The sequence below is a fragment of the Astatotilapia calliptera genome, chromosome 3 (assembly GCF_900246225.1).
Source record: "Astatotilapia calliptera chromosome 3, fAstCal1.2, whole genome shotgun sequence".
In the NCBI taxonomy this organism is placed as follows: domain Eukaryota; kingdom Metazoa; phylum Chordata; class Actinopteri; order Cichliformes; family Cichlidae; genus Astatotilapia; species Astatotilapia calliptera.
The window spans coordinates 14369163-14396341 of NC_039304.1; the positions used below are offsets into that span (position 1 = coordinate 14369163).

The following is a 27179-nucleotide window of genomic DNA, read 5'->3' on the forward strand; positions in this document are numbered from 1 at the left end:
AGCAATTTACAGAGTGAGGAAGAAATGCTTTGGGAGTGTTTTTTTATTTAGTTTTTTTAGTATTTGTTCCTGTGCGCCTGCCGTGTTGATTTACAGTCTTGTTGTTTTGTTTGCACACAGAATATATCAATTTGTTATTTTGCTAAACATCGAAGCAGTCGAGCATGCAATATAAACTGCAGTCCCAGTTACACGCAGCAGACGAGTATTTGCACAGTCTATAGGTAAACTTCATTAAACGTGTTAATGAGTGGTATTTATTATAAAAACCTGCATGCTATAAACTGGAAATGTCATCCCAGGCTGGTTTCCCCTGCCTGTTTTTCAATGACAACGTAAAACACTGTTTTCCCTAACGGACGCCCCCGCTCATTGTCCCCGCCAGTGTTTCGGCTTGCTGGGAATCAACGGAGCTGGAAAAACCACCACGTTCAAGATGCTGACAGGAGACATCCCAGTCTCCAGTGGAGAGGCCTTCCTAAATGGATACAGGTGAGGCCCTAACTCCCACTAGTGCACCAAGTACCTCATCATAATTAGCCACCTAGGAAGGCTGCTCAGATGGGGATCGAGCTGTATTTTTTTTATAGCTCACATCCTGTTCCACAGCTACATTCATTCTCTGTAATACCGCTTTCTATTTTTCCATCTCCGGCACTCTCACTGTCTTTGTTTTTCCCAGCTATGCAGTTCCACTATCTGTTATACATTTGGCTGTCTCTGCCTCTCCTTCAGCTTTGGTTTTCTCTCCTTACTCTGAGATTCTCAGAAATGCTGAAGACTCGGCTCTCGCCTTTTCCCCCTCCTTACCTCTTGTACAGCTTACACATATTTCATTCCTTTTCATATCCTCACCCTGCACCCTGCTCTGTTTTTTTTTTGTCTCAGCCTTGCAATATCAGTGGTAAGAAATCTTTGTACATGCCAAAAACAAAAAAAATAAAAAATACCCTGACATTCGAGCACTTGAGAGAAAGAAAGTTTGCTCTTCCTTATTTTTAGGAACAAACAACCGTGTTCCGTTGCCTTGGCGCGCATCTCTTAAGGCGGCACGGCAGAGTGCGGTTGAGCCGCGGCTGTTCATTCGCACGTCTTGCAATTGACTTTGTGTTCAACGAAAAACAAGCGGCGAAGAGAGCAGTGCTTTGCTCAGCAGTGTTTATGTTGATTAATGTAGGTACAAAGGAGATCAGAGAAAAATCTAAAAAGAAAACTAAAAAGAAAAGGAAAAACAGATGTGATTACACCCACTCTGTTTTCAGCTCATTATGCTTTCTGTGCATTGGCAAGAACGATTAGTAGAAGAGAAAAGGCAGCTTCTCTTAAATGGAAGTTTATGCTCTCATGGCAGTCGTCCCTCTTGTCTGCGTCTGTGGGCTCACAGAAAATAGCAATGCCTGCATTTAGCATGCTTTTACTGTTCAGGAAAAGCTAGCATGCTAACCGCAGCAGGTGGCTCATTAGCTGCCATTATTTGATGAAGACCAAGAAGGAAGTGGATTACCTCAGTTAACACAGAGACGCTAATGCACATCATCACATTTATAAGTATGTATTTGGGCTAATTAACCCCTCTTGTTGATATCCTCAGTCTTCAAAGATCATCCAGAGTTTAGAGGTTTTAGTCTCTATACTAAGCTAACAGCAGTGTAGTCTGTGCAAACCCAGTGCCAAAATTGTTGAGATGATGCGTAATATGTAAATAACAACAGAATACAATGATTTGGAAATCCCATAAGCCAAAATTCTATTCAAAATAGAAAACATATCAAATGTTTAAACTGAGAAAATAAAGTGAAAGCTCCTGACTGCAGGCCAGTTCTGCACTTGGACTCTTCTACTCCAAAGTCATGTTGTTGCAGTATGTGGTTTAAGGTTGTTCTGCTATAATATGCAAGGCCTTGAAAAAGATGCTGTCTGGAGGGGAGCATACGTTCCTCTAAGACCTGTTTATAAAACACAGCGCTGACTGTGTTTTTCCAGATGTGCAAGCCAGACTGGATGGGGCCTCTCCTCTTTAGTCTGGCAGACACAGCATCCATGTTTTCCAGAGAGAACAGTTTTCAACTTTGTCTCCAACCAATTCAGTGAGCTTTGGCTGTAATGTCATTATAGAGCCTTAACCTGCATTTGTGGATCGCGCGGTGAACTGAGACAGCACACAGTGATTTCTGGAAGCGCTTTTGAGCACGTGCAGTGATTTCCGTAACAGAATCATACCTGTTTTTAATGCAGTGCCCGCAGGTCCAAAGATCATCTGCAGCCAGTGGAGATTTTTGACCCTGTCACTTACATACAGAGATTTCTCCAAATTCTTGGGATATTTAAAAACAATTCTGTACTGTACATGGTGATATAGTCAGTGTGTTACAATGTGTCTTACAGCCGCAACTGTTCTAGAAATGTGTTGGTGCCATTAACTTTAAAATAAGCAAATATCTTTCTTAAAATATAACATTTGACATGCTTTCTGCAGCACGTTCTCATGGCAACACGTAACATACAGACACGTGTGACAAATTGTCGGTATGTTATGTGAGCATGGCATGAGAGCCAGATGGAATGAATCTTTACGTCCTCATCATGAATCGCTTTAGATTACACTGTGATCGGGTTAAGGTTATGGTGAGGGCTGGAATGGAGGACTGGGGCCTCAGTTCAAAGCGTCGATTATCACCGCGAGTGCATTCTATTAATTTTAATTGAGAACCCGTAGCGCTTCATAACGACATGGAAAGGTACTTTTCCCGTTACTATGAGACGTGTCGGACAGTGGGAACGGGCATGCTCTGGTTCTATTGTAAACAAGATATGGATTAATGAGATTTGTAAACAATTGTTTTCAGTTTTCCATTTGACAGTTTTTCCAACTTTCTCAGGAATTGTATTTGTATTTCCAAAGCATTTTCTGGCTTATGGCACTTCCCCTCTTGTGGCCAGATGCTGCACATAAATTCCCAGCCTTATTTGTGATGGAAAATAATGTTCAAATTCAGTCCCAAATCCATGATAGATGAAACAGAAAAGCAAAAGTGAAATCATTAATTAGTTATGACTTTTGTGAATATGATTTTCTCTATTGAAAAAAAGAAATACAGTAGAAACCAGGGCATTAAGAGTCTTTAAACTTGGGGCCAAGAGATCCTTTTTACAAATGAAATACAGCCAGACGCTTTGGATAAATCTGACACCGACAGAGCCTAACAGCGGTTAGCTCGGAGCAGCTGTTTAGCTCATAGCGAGTCAGTCACTCTTGAAAATGTTATTGCAAAAAGAAGAAACTTGAACTCATGCGGTGTGATGGTACGTTTTAAGCCTGTTTCATGGATGCTTCTGATTGGAGGTCTGCAAGCTTTAATGTTCATGACATGAAAGAACACTGAAGCATTAACAGACTTAAATAGTAGCACTGTAGTGGTGCTTTAATTATCAAAGGACTATTGCTCACTGTAATTGTGAACTTTTACTCAGAGCTAGAACTCAACATATAATTAGATTAATGGAGTTTTCGGTTCACAACACGACCTTGTTGAGCTCTAGCGGACTCCAAGCAGCAGGTGAAAGAGATTTCAAGTGAACATTTGTTGAATGTTACTAAGAAAATAAGAGAAAAAAATGCTGCGAAAAACATTTGTTGCTGCTGCTGAAGGTGAAAGTATTAATATAAGAAAATGTTTTCTGTGTATTTGTGTTTGTATTTGATAAAACAGAGAATGTGTGTTGGGGACATTTACTTAAGACTGCAAATACAGGATGTGAAATGAACCCGTCTGCTGCTTTATGATAGTCTGGAGGAATTTCACTGAGGGTTGACTGGCTCACCTCTGCTCCTCTAATTCTTTTAAGTTATTGTGAATATCTGACAACTTTACTTTCTACGCCAGTTTGAATCTTCTCCTCTAAAACCCAGCTTGACGTCTACTTCAGTTATGTTGCTGTTTGCTGTACAGCTTTCGTCTCTTTGTGTTTCATGTCTTTGTGCTGCATGAAGACTGCATGTAATACAGTCTTCAGATATTTTATTAGAAACACGAAGGTCACCCAGCGTTTGTGTTTCTTCCGCAGCATCCGAACTGAGATGAGGTCCGTGCACCAGAACATGGGCTATTGCCCCCAGTTTGATGCTCTCGATGAGCTGCTGACTGGACGAGAGCATGTGGAATTTTACGCCCGGCTACGAGGGGTACCGGCAAGAGAGGTCGCCATGGTAATCTTCTTAATTGAAGCCTTTGTTTCACTCCTGGCTAATGGTGTGCATCACCACATCTGCACCTTGGCTGGTACCAAGTATAGACTAGATAGAAAGCTATTGAAACAGCATCACTATATTTCTTTAGTTTTAGATTATTATGTTTGTTTGTTTGTTTGTTTGCTGCACCGAACAGAGTGCATCTAAAATGCATGTAGGGCAAAGTGAAGTACATGTCAAAGTGATAGATAACCTCTATGAGAGAAGCCATACATAATGAAAAATGGCCAGTAGAAGAAAAGGAGCAGCTTGTGGGTTATGGCTCTGCATTATTCACAATGCCCAGTGGTGTGGCCCGCCCTAGGCGGCCTCCCCGCACTCCTCACACTGCCCGCTTCTCCAGCACTCAGATCAAAAGAGGAAAAGGCTGCCGGTGACCACAGGCCTCAGACCTGGTGCCAGGGCTTTGATGCCTTAGCTTCAGTGCAAAGGGACAGTTCTGTGCGGCTAACAAAGCTCTTAACTTCGCTGCAAAAATTTCCTCACTGCAAATTCTTTTTTTTTTTTTAATTTCTTTTTTTTTTTTTTGCAATGGCAAGTCTCCATCCAAACAAAGTCCCTGTGCCTTATTTGCATAATCAATAAACAAATGCATCCACGTGCATGAAAGGAATTCATTGGTGGTCCTGCAGCCTTCATTTAGTGCAGCATGCACATCCACAGCTCTGGCCACGCTCCTGCTTTCTTGTGTTTGATGAGATGTTGTTGAAAACAGTAAAGTACCTCCACAGACCTGCCATTAAAGTCTCACGGTGACACCAGCTGTCACGCCCTGTCCTTGAAAAACCACACAGCTCACATATAATAGTCAAAATATCATCCATCACGCTATCATGAGTCCAGTGATGGGGCTCAGGTGAACACTCCTCTCAACACCACAATGGCTGCTCTGTTTTCTCTCCTCCATAGGTGGCTGAGTGGGGGGTCCAGAAGTTGGGGCTAGCCAAATATTCCAACAAATCAGCAGGAACCTACAGCGGCGGGAACAAGCGCAAACTTTCTACAGCGATAGCCCTGATCGGCTGTCCTCCAGTGATTTTTCTGGTGAGATTCAGCTTTATTGATATTGTGTATGTGGTGTACAGCATAAGCTGTTTTCTCTTTAAATACACACATGCAGCAGCGTGAATACGACAGGTTAGAACGTCTAGTAAAAGAAGAAAGAATAAGATACTGATCAGACTTGCAAACCCTTACTGAAGGATTTTTTAAGTAGATTAATTGCGGATGAGCAGGCTGTGCATCTCAGAGGTCACTCAGTGGTCGTGTTTTAATTCAATTTCATTTTCCGGGAAAAAGCACCGGTCCTTTTGGAAAAATGTGGAGCAGACAGAATTGTGTTTGCACATATTAAGTCCTTCTTCATCAGATCTTAAAACCGAGAGCCAACACACCCGTGGAAGAATAATGGAGGAGTGACCCAGAATGTGCCGTGCCGCCTGTTTTCAATTTATGTGTATTAGGAAGTCGTGCCGTGGCATTATGAGGGACAAACGTCAGCGGCCTTAAGCACTTGGAGCTTCACACGGGCTTGCTTAATTAAAAACCTTTCATTATGATTTTTGCAAAGCTTCCGCAAATCCAGTCAGCGTATCACATGGTCTGATGTGATTTCCTGAGCTTTGATGGCAAAATAAGATGTAAAAATCTACACTTTAATGCCTGTTTTCGCCCTCCTTCCCCCCAAAAATGTCTCCAACTATTCAACATTATTCCTGTTTCATTTGCTGCCCGTCAGCTGTAATTAACACATTACTTTGTTTCATTTGCAGCAGTTCATTGGATTACGGTGCTAATAATAATTTTATTTAAGTAATGACTCCATCCATGTTAAATTAAAGATGTAAAGGAGTAATCTTTCCAGACGTTTCTGCCTCAATTTGTAAGCTATCAAGCTGCACTGTGCTAAACCTTGAGCCAGGCTAGCCTTCGTTCCAAGTCAGCGGGGGACCCTGTGTTGTCAGCTCCCCGTGTCAATTTCGCCACTGCGCGCGAGCCCAATGAGCCCAGGCGGCCTTGAGGCAGCGCCACATAGAGTTTGCACGGGGGCACATTGGGCACGGCGATGGAAATGTCCGTGGGATTTGTGGGATTCTGCTAGCGAGGATAGAACCAGGCGCGGAACGAAGCCAGCCTGTGGACCGAGTACTGTCGATGTCTAATCAGGCATGGACAGACAAGCCCCGAGGAAAAAGAAGCAGCGAGTGACTGAGATGTGTGAGCGTGCGCCGTGCTGCGCTGGTGTGTGCTGGTGTGTGCTTCATGTTTATGTTCCCATCATGTGAACATGGGTCTGGTCAGAATTCGCCTTTGTAGTGCAGAGCTTATATAGCTCTCGGCTGCGCTGAGCAGATTCAGCGGCCTTCGGCACAGATTGGACCACAGCTCCAAAAATATTCCCTCTCGTGATGTTTTGATGATGACGATCGGAAAGAGCTTTGTGATACTAGAGCCTAAAAATCCATGTGTTTTTTTCCCCCCCTTTTCATTTCATCACTTCTCTGAAATCACACCGATCCACAGCTTACCTGCTTGCGTGCACTGCCTGACAGCTCATTCTTAAAAGAAGCGCCTGGGTGGAACTGACTGAAAGCTTTTTGTTCATTGCAGGATGAGCCGACCACCGGGATGGACCCCAAAGCCCGACGCTTCCTGTGGGACTGCATCCTGAGCGTCATCAGAGAGGGACGCTCAGTCGTTCTCACGTCACACAGGTGCAACATCGCATTTATTTGATGCATTCACACCAAGATGGAGTCAAAATATTTTGACTCTTCACCAGGGAAAGCACAGCACCCAAACAGTCCACCAATGAAAGCGAGCTATAAATATTGTAATTATAATTGATTGGAGCCACACTTTAGTTGAAAGGTATTGTTTCCTGTGTGGCAGTTAATATTGGCTGCCAGAAACACACTGGCTGCTATAAAGCAGTCATGGGGCATATTGACTGACTGCCGCTTTTTTTTTTTCTTCTTTTTTCGCCTCTGTGAAAAGAGAAACTGTCAATATCAGTGCTGGAGTCTTTTCATTATCCAAGGCTTCCCGGAGCAAAGTTAAGTTTACTATTTCTTCTGTAGCGCTGGCCACCAATTTAAGATATGGCGGGTTTTTTCTGTCTTTTCTTTTAGCAGAGTTGAAAAATTAAAAGCCACATTTCTCCGGGAAACCCACGACGGTGACGGCCCGAGTCGATATGGAACATTTAACAATTTGCTGCCTGTTTGTTTGACCGTTTACCAAACCCGAGTCGTATGTGAGGCTGGCAGGCAGCGCCTATGGAATGAATGATTCTTATTACACGTGCTGCTTTCGTGGAGCGTTTGGCGTTTGGCGTCCCGGGCACGCCGGCTGAGCTGCATCCAATCGTCCATGTCATGACCAGGTGGTTTTGTTTTGTTAAGTGGCGCGCTCGCCAGGTTTTTACAAAGTCATAATCCTAATTGCGTCATTCCTCAGAAAGGCATTGCAGGTTCTGCCCCGGATACAAATGACTCGTGCTCACTCGCGACGCCGAGCGAGATAAAAAATTAGAGGGTGAGAACTACAGATGGGCCCTTCGTCTCCCTCTGATTACTGAATTTGCTGTACGCTTTAGATGCTCAAATTTGAACTGGGAGTCAACATGAGTGGGTGAGTGAAGGTGTGAGTCCACGTGGTCCAAAACAAGAGCACTCAGAGAGCGCCGCCCCTCTGAAAGGAAGGGGCTGTACTTAAACTTTGATGTTTTAAGCTGATGTCAGCATAAGTTATATGGAGATCCCCAATAATGACAACTGCATCGTTTTCATGAATCATTTGTGCTGATGTCAGGAGTGTTAATGGAAACCTAGTGTAGTATATTAAACTTTTTGTGAAGTCGTATAATGTTGCATTAAAAAATAGCATTTTAAAGAGTTCAAACAAAGAAAGTGCTCATGTCCTCCAATCACTATTATATTGCTTTAAAGTTTAGAGATGATCAAATAGAAACTAAAGCTTTTAATCAATTTGTGTGACCCTGACCTTTGACCTGTGCCCTTGAATCATTATTTTCTCATCTTCACCCATATGGTTGGAGCAGAGTTGGCTAAAAACCTGAGATTTTAAGACTGATTCATGAAGTGAGTAATTTTTAAAAAATCTCTGTCATCACTGTGATGTTGTACAGCTCTCTCCATGCCCTTTCATATGAGATATTACTCAATATGGTTTCTCAATTTTTTTTTTTAAACTTGGGTGCTAACAATGATGGTCATGATCAAATGTTTAGCCAAACTTGGTGCTCGTTACCCTGAACGCCTCGTATATTGTTGTGGAATTTAAAGATGATCCTTAAAAAATCGTGGCTAATCTAAAGTTTTCATCGATTTTCACATTTGATGTGATCTTGACCTGAGTTTCAGAAGTTAAAGACATAGACAAAGGCATTTTTTACAATTATTTGTTTTTGCTACTTCACGAGTCTCCTCTCTTTCTTTCAATAGCATGGAGGAGTGTGAAGCGTTGTGCACACGCATGGCCATCATGGTAAATGGTCGCTTCAAGTGCCTCGGGAGCATCCAGCATCTGAAGAGCAGGTAAGGGATGTTTTGGGGGTTTTTGCCACTAAAACAAAGACGGAGAAGAGGAGAAAGAATTAAACCGCAGAAATCTTTGAAGTAACTTGAGTTGAGATGAAAGAAATCGCTGTCTCCCACTGAGGAGCTCTGTTATTTATACTGTGTATATAAATAACACAAAACGGTGTGTATTGATAATAAAAAGAATATAGGAGTAGCTTTACGTTTTTAAGGAAGAATGAGAAACCTTGCTTATACTACCTGGATTGTTTCATTAAGAAGGAGCTCAAGAGGAGAGCCACAAAAATGAACATTCGCTCTCGTGCTGCGATGCTACAAATGTTAGGCAGCATGTTCGTCAGGGTGCTGCTAGTCGACAGGGCTGACCGTACTGATGATACTAAAACTTCAGTGTTGATAGCAGTAATGCATATAATGTATGATAATCTGAAAAATTAGTGTGTGATTGCAGTTTGTATAGTTAAGGCTACAAACTCTGTCACTGTCTTCATGCATCTTAATTTTGCCAAAAAAGACGAAACACAAAACACCAAGTCATGGATGATTTGACTGACAGATTATAGATATGACAGAAATACTGTTACTGTGATTGTTTTTCATTCCATCATAAATGTGAAATGACTCATTTGTAATATGTTTGCTTAGTTAATCATGTTTTATTTAGCAGGTAAAAATAAACACATGTTAATGCTGTAAACGACCCATAGCCGTAGAGTTCCGGTATGTGGTGACGTCCTTCTCTTCTCATCGCCTTCATTTCATACCTTGATGTGGTCTTTCTCTTTTAAATTTTCTCCATATACGCACTCATCAGCCACTTCTTTAGGTATACCCTTTCATTTGCACGTACAAATATCCAATTAGCCAACCACATGCTCGCAACTTAATGCATTTAGGCATGCAGCCATGGTTAAGACGGGATGCTGAAGTTTATCCTGAGCGTGAGAATGGAGGAGAATGGTGATTGAAGAGAGTTGTTGGTCCTGAGTGTTTCATAAACTGCTGATCTCGTGGGATATTTCCACACAGCCATCTCTAGGGTTTACAGAGTCTGAAAATGAGAACATATTCACTGAGCAGCAGTTCTGCCGCTTGATATCAGACAGCAGAAGAATATGGACAGACTGCTTTAAGCTGAGATATTTCTCAAATAAACACTTTTTTTAACCTCTCCAAATGTCACCAAAATTGGACAACAGAAGGTTACAGAAATGTTTCCTGATCTGATGATTCTCAATTTCTGCTGCCGTGATTTTGGCATAAAAAACATGAAAGCATCATGTTATTGGCGGTGTAATGGTATGTTGTACCATCTTCTGATGGCTGCTTCCAGCATGATAACTGTGCACCGTGTTACAAAGCTTAGATCATCTCAAAATGGTTCACTGTACTCACAGTCATCCAATAGCGCACCTTTGGCATGTAGTGGAAGAGGAGATTCACATCGTGGATGTGCAGCACCTGTGTGATGCTGTCATGTCAGTATGGACCAAAATCATGCTGTGAAGAATTGAGGCTAATATGAAGGCAAAGGGGGTCCAAAGTGGTACTGACAAGGTATAGGTGTAGAAAACGTGGCTGCTGAGTATATACACATCTGCGATCATGATTATGATGATATTTACCCATAGTAACCGTGAAAGCTCTAACCTCATATATTCAGACAGAAGACTAAGTAGTCGTTTATTTTCCATATTGGCTGCACTGTATTGATTTTACCTGAAAAGACGCAGTCACGTATGCTGGGCTGGCGTTTCCGTTCCAGATCTTTCGCCATTACCTCAAATTCACGTTTGTTTCTCTTCTCGCACATTCTGTTTCCGTCGTCTCTGTCCTTATTCACAGCGTGAGCGGCCATTGATATTCGTCAGGGCTTTTAATGGGTTTCTTACATCTCTCCATCATAGATATCCCCTGCTGTTAACTCTTAGCGCTCAGGTCTGCTCTCTGATATTCATCTGACATTTTCCAAGTCCAGCACGTACGCCCCGAGCCCTGCATGTAACAGTGAGGCCAATCCATTACCTTAGCTACAGTGTTGTGACATTATTATTACCACTCCTTTGTGCAAGCTGGTAACTGGAAGAACATTACACACACACACACACACACACAAGCACTGCATTCATGACAGGAATATGTCGTGGCAATCTCTGGGTGCAGGGAAAGATCAATACACCTGGGATGAGGGGTGGAGCAGACCATTTTTCAAGTTGTGCGGGGGATTAGCAGAAACGCCTGCAGGAGCAAGGAGGGGTCACCGGTGTCAAGGGTATTTCCCATCAAGTATGTTAATGTCATACAAAACATCTGGGCTTTTAGATCACTACGGGGAGGGAATAGGTAGATTATAGATGGTGATTAAAAAAAAGAGTGAGAATTGGGGGTGATAGGAGCTAAGAGACAGAGGACCGGAGAGGGAGAGCAATCAGGCCCGCCCAGATGTTCGTTGATCCTGCGTGTCAATTGCATCCTGCCGGTAGGGGCACGGGCAGGGTGGGTTAAATAATGCATGAACTGCACAGGAAGTATAGGACGGGTAAGAGCCTCCAGAGCATGGGTGGAGTCTGGAGAGGGGATGGACGAGGGATGAGGACAGAGGATTAACACGTGTCCTACTTAACTCCACGTGATATCAGGTAAAAGGGACTCACTTCACAAGACAAGCGAACGAGAGGAAAGTCAGATAAGCGTGACGTCTGCCTTTTTTTATTGGGTGGGGGGGGGGCACTTTTATTTTAGATCTCACATGGACAATTTACATGCCGCAGAAATGCTATCGCTCAGTTCTCGCCACGCAGTGAATAATTTCTAATTAAGCATCCCTATCTCCGCTGCGCTTGCTGTAATTAATGTTTCATGAGGTGTGGGACCCCGTTAATGACTGAAAAGGCAATTAAGGAATGTCTTCTCTGTTTTCTTTTCTCGTCACTATCCTGCCACATGTTTGTGCTGTCATGTTGTGAGACACACACACACACACAACTCACCCTTGAATAGCCATCATTTTGTATATGCCTCCACATTCTGGCTCTAATGGGGAAATGAAGGGGCTGTTTTTCACAAGTGCACAAGCAGCTGCCAGTCAGACCAGCGGGGGTTGAAGTACGGGGTGGGGTGGGGACATTGTAATGGTGGTGCACGCAGTTGTCACACGGCGCGAGCGGATGACCTGCAAATCTGGGGGGGTGGAGGGAGCTCCTTCCCTGTCCCATTTTCCCATCTCTTTTTCATCACAAACCCTCGAGAGGAGTGCAGATCTCTCTCCACGGGGGCAGCACTCACATTTTGACCCCCTGTTGCTCGCATGTAATACATGCTCACCCCTACCACATTCTCAACTCTTGCTCCCACCCGTCACCTCCCCCGACTGACTCTTCTCCTTCAGAAGCCTCTCACCCTATTACTCTTATTTATTCCCGACTCTCTACGAAGGTGGCGAGGCTTTCAGCCCAGTCATCCAAGTCCTTGTTAGCACTGCCCCCTTTAGTTCGACAGCACGCGTGTATTTATCACACAGATGCCCTTCTGCTGCCGCACCCACCCCTGCCTTTGGCGTATTAGTCAACCCTCAAATGAGCCAAAATGGCCCATTTTAGACCACTAGAGACGTAGTCAGTGTGCGAGAGGAGCTGAAGATTCGGTAGGGTGGTGCGTTTCAGAGAAATAGGGCAGCCATCTCGAGTAGCCTCTCCATTATCTTCCACCATGGGTGTTAAAAACACCCTGACTTTTTTTTTTTTAAACCTGCCCTGGCATTGAGCCGCTCAAATCAATCACACTTCTAGAAATTTATGAAAGGCTGATGGGCATGGGGAGAAATAAATAAGTATAAAATGCACAAGGGGCTGTAAATAGGGCTTCAGTCTAGCAGCATGCTAGTCTGAAGGTTCCCAGGTGTTAAGTAAACCCAAATGAAGTGGAGGAACCAATAAAAGCAGCTTCAAAGCTCCCCTATAATCTTGTCAGTTTGGAAGGACACCCACTAGCCTTTGCAGGATTTTTCACTGATTGATATCATTCATATCCCCACTTCACCGAGTAGCTGCGGTAAGCACACCCCACAGCCTCCAGTCAGATTTTCTCCTTGCTTAAAGCACATCATGAAATAAAACTAGGATGCAAAGTGCCTTAAATGCATTAAGGTAATGTGCTTCGAGCGCTGAGGAGTTTTTTACAAGAGCCGTGTAGAAAAGTTTGGATCCATCCCCCCACCCGAAGTTGACGTTAAGAGAAGTCCAATAAACTCGCCTCCCACTCACTCTGCGTCAGCTCTGCAGGTGCGCCATTAACTAAATAGTTTACGGTTTTTAAGTGCATGTCACCCGCGGAGATGAATGACAAAATAATTCTCTTTACAGTGTACAGTGCGTCGCCAGTGCAGGTGTCATTTAGCCTGCCAGAACATTGGCGGTCACAGATGAGGTGCAGTATACGTCCCATCCATATGTATTTGTTCAAGATGAGCAACATTTGATTGTGGATTGATAGCAAATAACCAAAAGTGATGAATTGCACAGGTGACGCTTTTATCAATATTATTAATTTCGGTTTATGAAGCTCATGCTTATTGAAAATGCAGTAGTCATAACTTTTACAAGCCACAGGATGGCCTTCATATGAGCCCATGCCAGTGCCTTGTAAATACATCTTAGATATTTCTTGCCATGCAATCACACAGGTAAATTAAAGTAACACCAAAGGTGACCTTGTGTGTTCATTTACAGTTCCATAATTTACTCTAAGACTCTGCTACAGTAACTTTAAGTGATTCACAGCTCAATAGTTATCTCATCTCGGGCCTTCGTTTTGAGGCAACTTTCCTCCGATTGGCTGCCCCTCACAAACTGCTTTAAGCTGCAGTTTTGCTGTCGAGGAGTGTTCCCTGTGACGTCACAAAAATGTATCTTTTTTTTTTTCTTGGTAGCCTGAAGCCAGCTCTTTTAGGTCATAGAGAACATTTGGACACACGTGACATCATTAATTGAAACTTTGTAACAGTTTCATATGAGCGCACCCCTAACAGTAACATAGTCTCTCTTTAAATTCTAAGGTTTTACATATAATCTGGTGCTCAGCAGGTCAATGCAATCTCAGATAAACAACAACACGGGGCAATTACGTCATGTCATTATTTATTTAACCAAACAAAGCCAAAATGCAGAAGTAGAGTGAAACGCTGAGCGCAGCCTTACTTAATTTTAAGATCAGTTTTTTATTATATACCTATGCATAACACCTTAGCACTGATAAAGGATGTTTTTAATAAGACACTATGTGATAGTTTGAACTCATTCATACTTTGAGTTTTATTTAAAGCTGATTTAAGTCAATATACACTGATGAGGCATAACATTATGACCATCTGTCATGAGATGATCTGTCATTTGGCTGCCAAAACAGCCGTGACCCACTGAGGCATGGACTCCACTAGTCCCCTGAAGGTGTGCTGTGGTATCTGCACTAAGTGTTAGCAACAGGTCCTTTAAGTCAGGCTTGGTCAACTCCAGGCCTCGAGGGCCGGTGTCCTGCAGGTTTTAGATCTCGCCCTGGGTCTACACACCTGAATCAAAGGATTAGTTCATTACCAGGCCTCTGGAGAACTTCAAGACATGTTGAGGAGGTAATTTAGCCATGTTAATCAGCTGTGTTGGATCAAGGACACATCTAAAACGTGCAGGACACCGGCCCTCGAGGCCTGGACACCACTGCTTTAAGTCCTGTAAGTTGTGAGGTGGAGCCTCCATAGACCTAGACTTGTTTGTCTAGTACATCACACAGGTGCTCGATTAGGGTCTGGGGAATTTGGAGGCCAAGTCAACACCTCAAAGCCGCCATAGTCTCCTCAAACCATTCCTGAACAAGTGGGCTCTTCAGGTGTGTGCAGCTGAGCACTCTGCATACCATGTTGTTATGCCGTACGTTAGGATGCTCTCTATGGTGGCTCTGTAAAATGTCACCAGCAGCCTCTCCTCCAGGTTGTTCCTGTAAAATGATTCATCAGAGCAGATGAAGAAAATCTCACAAGAGCTTCAGTTTGGAGATACTCTGACTCAGTCGTTAGGCCATCACAGTTTCCCCTCAAACTCGCCTAAATCCTCATGATTGCCCATTTTCCCTGCTTCTACCAGCAACTTTCAGGACAAAATATTCTAATATATCCAGGTGCCACAATGGAGACATAACCAGTGTTATTAACGTCACTAAAAAAGTCCATAATGTTAAAGCCTGATCGATGTATATGCTCTTAAGTATCGTACGAGAGATCCACAGCGCACTATTCCATCTACAACAGTAACTTAAAAATCCCAGTTTCCTTGTCTGCATGCATGCACACAGCCAACAGAAGCTCCCGTTCAGGTCTTAATTTTAAACATGAGGATACTGCAGTGTCATCATGTGCTCTGTTAGCACACAAGCAAGGATACACATCTACAGACAGGAAAATACACTTTGCAAATTGAAAAAGAATATTAGCAAGCAAACACGGATATAAACAATGCATGTTTGATACAGGCTTTGAAATGTATTTTATGAGAAAGGTAATATATTCACATTATGCTGATTTATTCTTTTGCCTTTTGTTTGTTTTGTTTTCGGCAAAGAAAATTGCTAAGGGGGACTCAAATTTACAGTAGGTTTCGATATTTTTTGTCACTTCTATTTTTTTATGGCTCCCTAAATTGCAGTTTAACTGGACAGAGATTGCCCATGCATCCCTCTGTCCTTACACTGTTAATGGAGCCTCTGCCTCGAGCTCTTTTAGCTTCTCCTCCAGGAGCTAAGAAACTTTTTTGGATGACTTCCTGCCTGATCAAAGCATCAGACCACCCAAGCCATAACGTGACCTCATGCCCTCCGTTCCCCCCACCCCGCGGACACAAATACAAGGTTTGGCAGTGGTGAGGGTGACCTTTCCAGACTCCCTCAGATGAAGTAAGGCAGCCGAATTATTTCCTGCCTGTCATGCCCTTATCTGTGTCTGGCTGTTGTTTGTTTTAAATTACACGGAAGAACGACTTTCCAGCGGACCAGGGCGAAGGAGAGGATCGAGGCAGAATAATGAAAATGAAGAAGCGAGAACTGCGCCGCAGACATTACAGCGGCTCTGCCATGCTGTGTTGCGCCGCTGTATCGTATCTCTAATGTAAAATATTATGAAAGGATTAGCTGTGACAAAGTGGTGCAGTCATGACTGTAAATATAATCCCTTCATTATTTTCTCGCGAGCTATATTCAACCCCAAGTAGCACAGATCTCGCTTTTAGTTTCTATGTCGCCAGTTTAAAGTTAATTATTGTTTCACACATGCAGCGCCATTGTTATGACCACGCCAAGCAGTGCAAGCTCTGTTTGTTGATAGCTGAGCTTACCTTTCCCCCAACGCAGCCAGAGTTTAATTGAGGAGAGCCAAGACAGACAGTGTATCAGAGATTAAATAGCGTGTTTTGATGTGAATACAGAAACAGAGAAATGCTGGTTTGGTTTTTGTGGGTTTTTTACACAAAGTACTGCCCGTAGCTTCTGTTTTGCTCCTGCAATGAAGGAAAGACAAAGAGAGACAGAATGGGGGGGAAGATAATTCATAAGGCATTTTATCTCCGTCATTACTGTAAACTGTTCAACTAAATGCTTTCTTGGCCTGTTGGATCTTTGCAAAAAAATGTTTTTGCACCTAGCTGATCATGAGAGCTGCTAGATACAATAAACACGCAGAGATTGTGGTCACAGACTTGACAATATGAGCTGAGCCTGAAAGCCTGGTCAAACGTTATAGGCTCGTGGTACTTGGACTACAAATGGACACCAAAGCAACTTCAGTTACCAAGAATCCTTGGAAATACTATATATGCATGTGCAGACTGTTGTTTATAAAAATGAGCCAAGTTGTGATATACTAGTTTCTCTCTTGGGGACACCAGTAACCATGCTGAAGAACAGTTCAATTCAAGGTGCTTTATGTTGTAAGGTAAAGACGCTACAATAATACAGAGAAACCCCCCAAAAAGTGCTTGGTGACAGTGGGAAGGAAAAACTCCCTTTTAACAGGAAGCAACCTCTGGCAGAACCAGGCTCAGGGAGGGGCGGGGCCATCTATCCCGACTGTTTGAGGGTGAGGGGAGGGAGACAGGACAGACAGTTATATGCATGGATATATATTGTATTTACATAATAACATAGCCCATAATTAAATTTAACTGTAAATTCTAGTCTTTACAATCTTCAACAGCACTGAGGTTTTTAGAGGGAGGAGTGGGGTGGTGGGGTTATTATTAAACTAATCCCATAATAACAGGATTGTAATGCTGTCCAGCTTGATCGTGCACACTCTAGAGGAGCAGAGCGTGGTGACATTATGTTATTCTTACGCAGGGATTGTGAGGAAAACATTTGTTTCACATTAGAAGCTGCAAATAATTTAAGCACCCAGAGGACTCGCAACACAGCGCGCGAGTCCTCTGTAGCTTACAGAAAGCCAATGTGGGATGAAAACATACACATTTCTAACCGGATCTCTTGGCGAGCAGATTCACAGTTAGTCTTTGGGCTCAGCACTTGGCCAAGATAAGTACACTTGGGTTTTCACGCGACTGACTATTAAAAACTATTAATCTGTGAAACAGCCAGTTTTGTATGAACCTTTCATGGTGGAAAGAACCAAATAGATGCGTAGCAAAAGCAAAGTATTTCATAGCAGAGCTGAGAGCAGGGATTAATCCAGTGTGGAGTAACATCTTGAATGGTCAAAGGGTTGCCCAAGCAGTAACACGCTGATACTTGTAAGCCACCCACTGTACTATCCACATGCAGTGCACTACATAATATGTTTTAGAGATACATGGGGATGCTTTTGATCACCCGTGGTGTGCAGCCCCTGAGGAGATCACAGCACAGGCACAGTTCTCAGATCCTCCCTGTTGGTCGGCCGGTTGGATGGAGGCTGTTGTTGTTGTTGTTGTGGACGGACAACATGCTAGCATGCGCCATAGCATTGCAGTATGTGGCTTAACTGAGTCCTTGCTGTGATAAGACCCACTTTTGAAAGGAGCATTAGAAACTCTTATGCATTCTTAATGAAAATGAGTATTAAATAAGAGTTGCCATCAATAATTTATACAAAGTTGCATCAGGCCTGGACTGTGGCTCCTCAACTGAGAATGATTGAACTGAAGGTGTGCTGCAACCCATCCTGGGTGTGCGATGCATTTCTCAGAACTAGCACAGAACTTTGCTTCCTGTCTCTCTGGGAGCATGTAGGCCTGTAGTTTATTCACCATATCTCTAATTGTCACTAAGGGAGCCCCTGACTTTAATTGCATGTAGCTTCACACTAGCCGCAATGGACGTTTCCATGAGTAAATCCAACATTAGGGAATTAATTAGGCAGAAAACAATGGGTCATCAGAGTGCTAACGACAGAATAACAAGGCACAGAGTTTTATTTGGTGCTCACCAGACACAGCACACATTCGGAAAGATGTAGAATGCTAATTAACTTTAGAGCTTAGCTATGACCCATTTTCATTTGTGCCAACACTTTATGTCCAGGATATTGTTCGTAGCGGTGTTGCATTCTGACACATTTTCAAAAATGGCATGCTGACTGTTCAGTGGAGCATACTTTTGTTAATGTACCCTCTCATGTATGATGACTTATTTTGCTGTTTTTCTCAGCATGCTTTAGACAAAGTTTGTATGTTCAGATTATTAGAGAAGCATTTAATTATTTATTTTCACGCACTGCTATTTTACGGTTAGCGAAACAAACAAGCTCATTAAGACCATATCTAGAATTGTTACCAAACAATACAAACAGTTCACTGGATATGTAAGCGCCCAGAAGACACGTGTGAGTCGTCAGAGGTGTCATCAGAAGTGTCATAATGAATCTCCTTTACCTCCGTTTTGTTCTGCAGCAACTTCCTGAGGGAAGTCGCTGTCTCTTTAGCCGCTCGATGCTCGAGTCTGTACTCCAGATAGTGGCTTACCCTCTCTACTTGATGCTGGGTTGGTGAATTGTAACAGCTTCCTGGCTGAAAACAGATTCTCATTTGGTGCAAGGTTGCTGAGAGCAGTGAAACTGAACCAAAATAGTGACGTGGCAGGCAGTGAAATCAAATCATTTAGCAAAAAGATGCTAAAAGAGTCTATGGGGGGCAGCATGGCATGGCAGCACTTCGTCAACCAAATGAATGCTTTCTTTTATATTAGTTACACACATAATTTGGAAAATACATTTTTTTTCTATCCGCTACCAACATACTTGTTAAAGTTGAGCTGGCTTTGCGGTTCGCTGTGTCTGACTCACCTGCTCCTCCTGCTTACTTAATCCAGGAAGCTAGAAATGGCTGGGAAACATGAGCGCAATTCCGTTTTCAATACTTCATTTATATTCCTTCTCCTTCCTGGCACGTCTGTTTGTTCTAGTACACATCCCTGTTCTCTGTCGCGCTATGGCATGACAACAGGAGAGGAGAGATCATTATTTGGCACTAACACGCTTGTTTGCGGCTCTTCTCTTTTTTGTCTGGCACTAAATGTGTCATAATGACCTCTCTTTTTTTTAGATTTGGTGATGGCTACACTGTGATTGTGAGGGTCGGTGGCTCTCCGCCCGCACTGAAGCCAGTCGAGGACTTCGTCCAGAAGACCTTTCCGGGCAGCGTTCTCAAAGAGAAGCATCACAACACGCTGCAGTATCAGTTCCCACACGCACAGGGAGCTTTGGCCAATATCTTCAGCCAGTTCACCAGGCATCAGCGGAGGCTGCGTGTGGAGGACTACTCGGTGTCCCAGACAACTTTGGATCAGGTGAGGTGGAAAAAAGGAAAAAAAAAGAAAACATATGCAGTTGGGCACTAACACAATTTTGTTGTTTTGGCTTGATTTTCAATCAAGTGAAACGATCACAATTCATTATTATAATTATGCATCATGGATTTCAATAGTGTTTCAATAGTTGGACAAACTCATAGGATTGCTTTTCATACTTGGATGAAAATCACTTGACTGTTTGAAGTCGAGAACTCTGAGATCAGATGACTGACTTGGCCGTTTATTTTCTAGTGAGAAACTCCTGAGTTACTTTTGCAGAATACTTTGGGTTATTATTCTTTCTGCCTCATCCGTCCTTGAGTGTAACCAGTGCTTTGCACCTTGTTGGAAACCCTCTGTAAGTCCATTCATGAAGGCGTCTCTTGATTGTAGACTTTGACAATGATATGCCTACGTCCACGAGAGTGTTCTTGACTTGATTAGCTGTTGTGGAGGAGTTTTTCTAAACTGTGGAGAAAAAAAAATCATACCCTATACTGACTCCCTTTTGGGGCCAGCCTCTAAGTATCACCTTGATGAACTGCACTTTTTTACCTCTTCTGTGGTTGCAGCTCTGGAGGTTTCCTCTTGTGTAGTAGGCAGTCATGATCCTCTTTAATCCGTAATAAAGAAAAAAGTAATATGAGAGATGTGAGATCTCTGCTTGGAAAGAAGTAAGGTAAGAGCGTAAACTTGGTTTACTGTTAAATGATGCATTTTTAAGTGTTTTGATACCTTCAAGCAGCACATGAAAATTGAAAGCAAAGATCAAGCATAAAAGTCGAAACAAAAGTAACATCCAGAGGCAGCTTTGAAAAGTGTCACAGCTCAAATCTGTGAAATGTGATTATGATGAAACTGACTGTTGTTGCTGCGTTGAGCTGGAAGCACTCTGCCCATCTTCTGTATATAAGAACAGCTTGAGCCTTCCACTAGGTGGTGCAGGCCGATGCAAAAGCGATGCACCAACTAAATTTAGTGTGATTCTACAAGCCTACTGTAATTCTGTTGCTGCTCCCTTTTAATGGCTCACTAGCTCATCAATCAATGCATTGACCATTTTAGGTGCTCCTGTTTAATGCAGGTCTGCCCAGTAGCGGATAAGATTTAAAGATCTATCATTGTCTACACATTGTTTTCTGCCATTTAGGCTGTCAGACAGACCAATGAGGAGTGCACTGAGTTTGGACGGCCAAGATTGTTCAGCCGCCAGCTACCAGTATTGATCCCAAATCTGGACTGATTATATAAAACTCGTGCAGCCAGTATCTTTTTATTTTATTTTATTCCAGCCAGAGTGCACTAGCTCAGCTTACTGATTGGCGAGATAAACCGAGCGCTGCGTGTTGCGGACTGGATTCACCTTGTGTTTTCCAAACAGCCCCAGGGACCTAATGCAATCAGGCAGTGAGTGGCAAGTACGTGTGTGTCTTCCAAACCCACCATTAGCTCAGCAGCAGATGACCATGTGGGAGGTGAGAGTAACCTCTGAGGGGTCCAGAAAGGTCATCTTTCCACTCCGCCACGGGTGAAAAAAGAAAAGCCTTAAAAAAGAGAAACAACAAAATTGACACAGATGCGTTGAATTGTCTGTTCGTTCAGTTGTGCAATGTCACGACTGGATTTAAATCGAATTATGTCTTATAAAGGACACTGCACAGATGATCAACTTGTAGATTACCCATAATTCAAAATAAATCAGTCTTCTGCAGAATCTTTAAGTAAAATCTGCCCTTTAGGAGTGTCAAATTTAATGAAAAGCTCAATGCTTCAATTTGGCCTGCAAGGTTTTTTTCTTTTTCCATAAAGCGTTTTTAACAGGACTTCACAGATCAGCGGTGAACCTTGCATAATATCTGTTTTAACATTTATGTCTTCTTGCCCCACATTCTGCTCTGGTCAATATTTACCAGATCAGAGGCAGTAAATAAATCATTCTTGGACCAGCAGGTCACAGTATTAACACACAGACGGGGGGAGGGCTGGAGAACCTGTGGAGACCCAGACAGTCACCTTTCAGCTGGTGATTTATAGAGAGGAGCCTTGACCTACAGTATAACACCCAACTTGCACTACAATTAATATTGATCCGCACGGCCTTGAGCTCAGGCGTTAATGCTGATGGCCAGGACAGTGCAGGGCAGGGATTTAAAAGGAAAATGTGACTTTCACAATGGTCTCGTAGAAGCGGCTTCTGCAGAAACGAGAAACGTTTGCGGCCTTTTCTGGCACCGTCGCCGAAGCACTAATGGAGCAGCCGACCTTTTCGATCCATATATCATCCGATATGTATGCATGTGTTGATTATAAAGTTTCTTTACTTAGGTCCCCTCTTTCAGTATTTTTTTAAACGCGCTTTTATTTCACAACGCGCCTGTGAACCGATACTACCTCACGCTTGTGAACAAATGAAACAGACAATATTCTGCATATTTTGATGTTTTTAAGCAACGTTGTTGTTTGAGTTAGCGTCCACTTTTTTTTCAAGCATCAAACATTTTTTGACCTCCCAGCTTTAGTCAAATAATCTGGGAGACAAAGTTGGAATTTGAAAACAGGGAAGCATTTAGCCGCAGCGTTAGCATGTACTAAAAACAAAGCGTAAGAATAAGAAATACCAATTCAGATATTCCTCCACAAATCATGATGTAGTCCCTGCAGGATGACAATATATTTGCAAAATGGCAAAAGCATTAGGCACCCTAATAATAATAATAATAATGATAACTGGTAACCAATTGAACCGAGTCCCATGTTGCAAAGAAGCGCATCGAAAATGTGTACCTGCACTCGGCCAAAAGTGTACAAATTCAGAGCTGTCGCTGGATAAGCAGTGATTTTTTTCCTACTGCTGTAGTATTTATAATCAAGTGTGACTGACCCATCACTCACCTGATAACCCTGATACTGCTGCGACTCATGATGATTGTTCAGAAGCGTTAAATACTGGTTTGTTCACACAATTAAAATCTTCCACTTTTAGACATTGTGAGAGATTCTGTTTGGGATCTTGAGATGAGCAGGAATATTTTAATGACATGTAACGAATGTAAAAACAGCCAGTTTAAATTCTGCAAGGACTTCTTTGATGTATAGCTGAGGTTAATTGGCTGATTCGCGTCCTTCCCCTTCTGGGTTCTGCCTCAGTGGGTACCAAATAAACACCCCAGCGCACCCCTATAATGTAATTAATGCCTGTATCCATCTGTTATTAAGAAAATGCCACTCAGCAGCGCTGGTGCATGACGTTCAGGTCATGAATGGATGGTTGGCTAAATGCAGAAAGTGAACATTACGAAATAATCACACCGCAGCGCACCGGAGGAATTTAGCCATGCTTGTCTCAGTCAAAAAATGGCTGCATCATTAAAGCTCCCACGCTCAGTTTTGCAGAAAGTTCAAGACAAACAGCACTTTGCAATTCTGCTGCACAACTACGCAGCCTTGACTATGAATATGAAATGCTGTGCATGCCTCAGCACATCAAGCCAGTGAGTCAGAGGCCAGCAGAGGTGGGCGGAGGGTGCATTTGTTGTCATTCTTATCCTCGTATTTATTCTCTGCTGAGAAGATGTCTTGACAACGGTGACCTTGATACACGCTGCTGATGTTATGACATTACTAGCTCAATGAGCTTACACTTAGCAGCTTCTCTATAAGGAAGTTTTATCCACGTAGTTACACTATTCAGTAAAAAATGACTGTTCATGTGGTTTTATTGTTATTATTAAAGTTTTCTTTAACCATTCAGTTCAGGCTTATTTATATAGGGCCAAATCACAACAGTCTCCTCAATGCATTTTATTCTTTAAGGTATAAAGCACTTTGTGATGGCAGGAAAGAAAAAAACTCCCAGAGGACAGAGAAAGGATAAATAGCAAAAACCTGAAGATCAGATCAGATCATTTTAACTTTATGACAGGAAGTATCTTTGTTTGAATCAGAGTAACATGGCTTTTTAGTTTAACCCTGTGTGGTGAAAGAGCGTACGTCACCTCTTCAGCTGCTCACGTGCTCTGTGGCCAATAGATATCAGCGTGATTCTGTTTAGGCGCATGACGTTAGATCGCAGAGGAACCAGAAAAACACATTGTGCATATTCATGTCCTGAACTGAGCCAAGAATTCTCTCATAATGAATGTCTGCATGGAAGACAGATCTACTTAAATGTCTAGATAGGCTAATTAATGTTCCCGCGAGCAGGAGAGAAAAGCACCTGCTGTCACACAACATCGTGTCTTGTTTAACCTAAAACATGGAAACAAAACAGGCAAAATCATTTAATTATATGTTTGGAAGTGAAATATACTTTGTGCTCACACATGGAGTTTGTGTGGATTACACATCAAGTCATTCTTGATCTTTATGGACTGTGAAACCATAGATAGATAGAAGCTTTTGCTTTCAGCAGAAGTTGGTATGTAGTTAATTTTTTGTCTGTGTGCTCGGCACGATTTAAAAATGCCGGCAGGTGTTTTTGGGCTCCTCTTTGTTGCTAAAATAGACTGATCACCTGCTAGCTTCAATTCAAGGCTGAACACGGGAATAACTAATGGTATCAATATTCTCATCTAACTCTCAGGAAGAAAGCAAACTGCTGTAGTTCTCAAACGTCAGACTCTAGATGTATACGGCACATAAAACGAGGTCATTACTTTAGCGATAGAAAAGCCGTATTTTCACTAGTGAAGACATGTTGTCAGTAATGACAACGTAAATATATCAGAGTAATTGGCAAATGTATGTCCTTTGTTCAAAAGATGGAAGTTAATGCTAATAAAGACTTCATTACCATTAAATTATAAGGTTTCAGATTATATTCACCGGTTAATTAAAAACAGAAGCCTCAAAGGCTGACTGGATAGATCTCTATTACCCGTCTGAGCTTCAATAAAACAAAAGAGGGTTGTTTTTAAGCCCAGAAGAACAGGCTACTAATGTTTATTTCTCTTCATCCATGGCCTTCTGCATGTGCTTATTTGCTATTTGATTTAGCAAGTGTGTATCTGTGAAGAAAGGTTTAATTGATAGGGCCTCTGAGTAGCTGCTGATGGGATTGGCTTGGAGGACAATTTTATTTATTTTCCATTTAGATTTTAAGTGCAATCTAGTAATTCGTGTGTCCTGTTATATTCACACAGCCAATGAAAATGGTTAAATGGAAAAGCAATGCTCTTATCATTTTATATGATCCGCTTTGTTGCCTTTTTTTCCTCTCCCTCTCCGTCTGCAGAGAGTCTTTGTGTAGCTTTACCGCCGATGCTAAGAGACTAAAACGCCCGCTCGCCTGTGATGTTTACAGCACAATGAAATACACACTGCTTTTTATGAACGCCATAGGATTGATTTCGTCTGACATTAAATGGGCATCACAGAGAGAAGAATGATTGTTTTATTCTCTTTCTCTGCTGGTCAAAGATGTCAAACTGACATTCACTGTGTGAGCCGAGACGCTTGCTTGATGCTCCGTAGCCCTCGACTGGCATCTCATTCTCATGCACCCCGTCGTCCGTGCCGCTATTTCTGTTTGTTTTAAAGGCAGAGGGTGGGGAGAGAGCGCAAACGAGAAGTGTCCACGGGCCCTTCAGCAGAAGTTTATTATCTTGCCTTTGCTTTTAAGTACTTTCTTCTCCTCATTTGTATTCCAGGTCTTTGTGAATTTTGCGAGGCAGCAGCACGATGAAGAGGACTCTGAGGCCTATAGCAACCCGGTGGATGTTTCAGACGAGCTGCCGTTGGAGTATCTGAGGAGCTCCCAAGGAGCAGAAAAGGTGTAACGCGCACAAGAAAAGAACCGCATCTACAGTCGTCCAGCGATATGCCTTTAAAATAAGGGAATCTGCAGTACTTGCACTGGCAACCAAATGAGTTCCTAACCTAATTTAGCTTTAATTACTAAATATAGCATGCCCCTGCTTTCAGGGTTTATCAGCAGGCTTGCAAAGTTTCCAATTATTCATGATGTTTTCCATAAGTGTCCCTCGCCAAGCCAGTTTTTTAACTCATTTACAAATGCCTGATTTTGTAGCCTTCCTTTCATTCTGACACCGTAAATAGTTGGTTACAGTGAATGCTACTGCAAAGTTTGTGGAGTTTTCTAGAACTCCCTGGTTTGACACAAGAAGGGCAGGTTGCTGCACTAGAATCGTGACGTATTCAACTCGATTATCCAAATTCTTCAACATGCAGAGTCAATCAATTTACATTTAAAATAAAATAATTATTTTTCTTTTTTACCACACAGGCTGATTTCCATTTGACTAAAACCAACTTTAAGAGCAAAGCCTGACAAAAATGACTTAATAAGATTGTAGGTGCGAGTGCAGGAAATGCTGTATTTCACAAAGGTTAAACAACTGAAATAACACCACTTTGGTTTTGTTTGCACATTTATTGTAGATCATTCCACCACATCTCCCCCTGTGCTTCCCCTAGCATTACAAATTGCACGGCACTACCTCAGCCTTGACCTTCAGACTGACTGATGCTTTAGACTCCTATCATTTGTTTACATTTGCTGCTGATTGAACAAAGATAAATCAACTCAAAAAGTCTAAAGCAGCAGTTAGTTTCAGGCTGCCATCCCAGCTGCTGATAGGCACTCCAGTGATAAATAACTACTCTGCCACATGTATTGGCTTTGTATCTGAAGGAGCCTACAATTAGCTGTAGATGGTGTTCAATAACAAGCACTGAGTTTGCAGCAGTGGCTGTCGAACATGTTGCTCCTGCAAGAAAGGTGCTAAATGTTTGCACCGGCCAAAGCTTGCAGGGCTTTATCTCTATTATATGTAGGCATCAGGAATGTAATCGAGCGCACGTCAAATGTTTCATGAGATTTAGCAATGAATGTGTGAGCAAAAACACATTTTTATTTATATTGTGTTAGCTTATAAGGCCTTAAATTTTAAGATCCTTCTGCTGTATTTTTGCTGGCTTTGGCACAGTTCACCTTCTACATAAGTAGTTCTGCCTCTGAAGATGTGGTCATAATCTTAACTCATTCACTGCCAATGGCTGGCAGTGAATGAGTTAAACCCATTGACTCATTCACTGCAATTGACGGCTATAGACGTCAATGGCAGTGAATGAGTTAATCACACATAATCCTGTTTTCTTTTTATACTTTAAGTTGCATTGATCAGATACGGGTACCTAGCTAGCTAAGCTTGTTAGCTTCCTTCTTAGCCACGGACGCAATGCTTGGTTACTCAAAGCTAACTTGCCATACTTGCTAGCATTTTAGCCATAGCTAAATACCAGATGTGATGACACATGGGTGAATCTAAGACATCTATTGTAGGACACAGCATAAGCACAAAGGAAACTGAGATAGATTTTCTTATTTTTATATAGGACCAAAATTTGCATAAAAACTAGCATAAACTCAGGACTTCACGGAGTTCAAGTGAGAATGTTTGTCCTTTTCTAGACTTCTGTACAATTGTTCCTTTTTTGCAACTCGAGGAGTCACCCCCTGCTGGTCACTGGAAGAGATTTGCAACATCCATCTTTTAAATACAGTCTATGTTATCACTCATTCCTTTAGCATG

The 27179-nt window shown here is 42.4% G+C and overlaps 1 protein-coding gene across 2 annotated transcripts in view; it reads left to right on the forward strand.

The window, feature by feature from the left end:
* Positions 1–26666, forward strand: part of LOC113018657 (ATP-binding cassette sub-family A member 1) — a 183481-nt gene extending 156815 nt beyond the window's left edge. For both annotated transcript variants that reach the window (XM_026161949.1, XM_026161950.1), the window contains 7 exons: positions 386–492; positions 4066–4207; positions 5159–5293; positions 6860–6963; positions 8716–8808; positions 19380–19623; positions 25275–26666. In XM_026161949.1, the coding sequence (XP_026017734.1) occupies positions 386–492; positions 4066–4207; positions 5159–5293; positions 6860–6963; positions 8716–8808; positions 19380–19623; positions 25275–25403 (954 nt within the window). In that variant the 3' untranslated portion in view covers positions 25404–26666. The remainder of the gene's footprint in view (positions 1–385; positions 493–4065; positions 4208–5158; positions 5294–6859; positions 6964–8715; positions 8809–19379; positions 19624–25274) is intronic.
* The last annotated feature ends 513 nt before the right edge of the window (positions 26667–27179 follow it).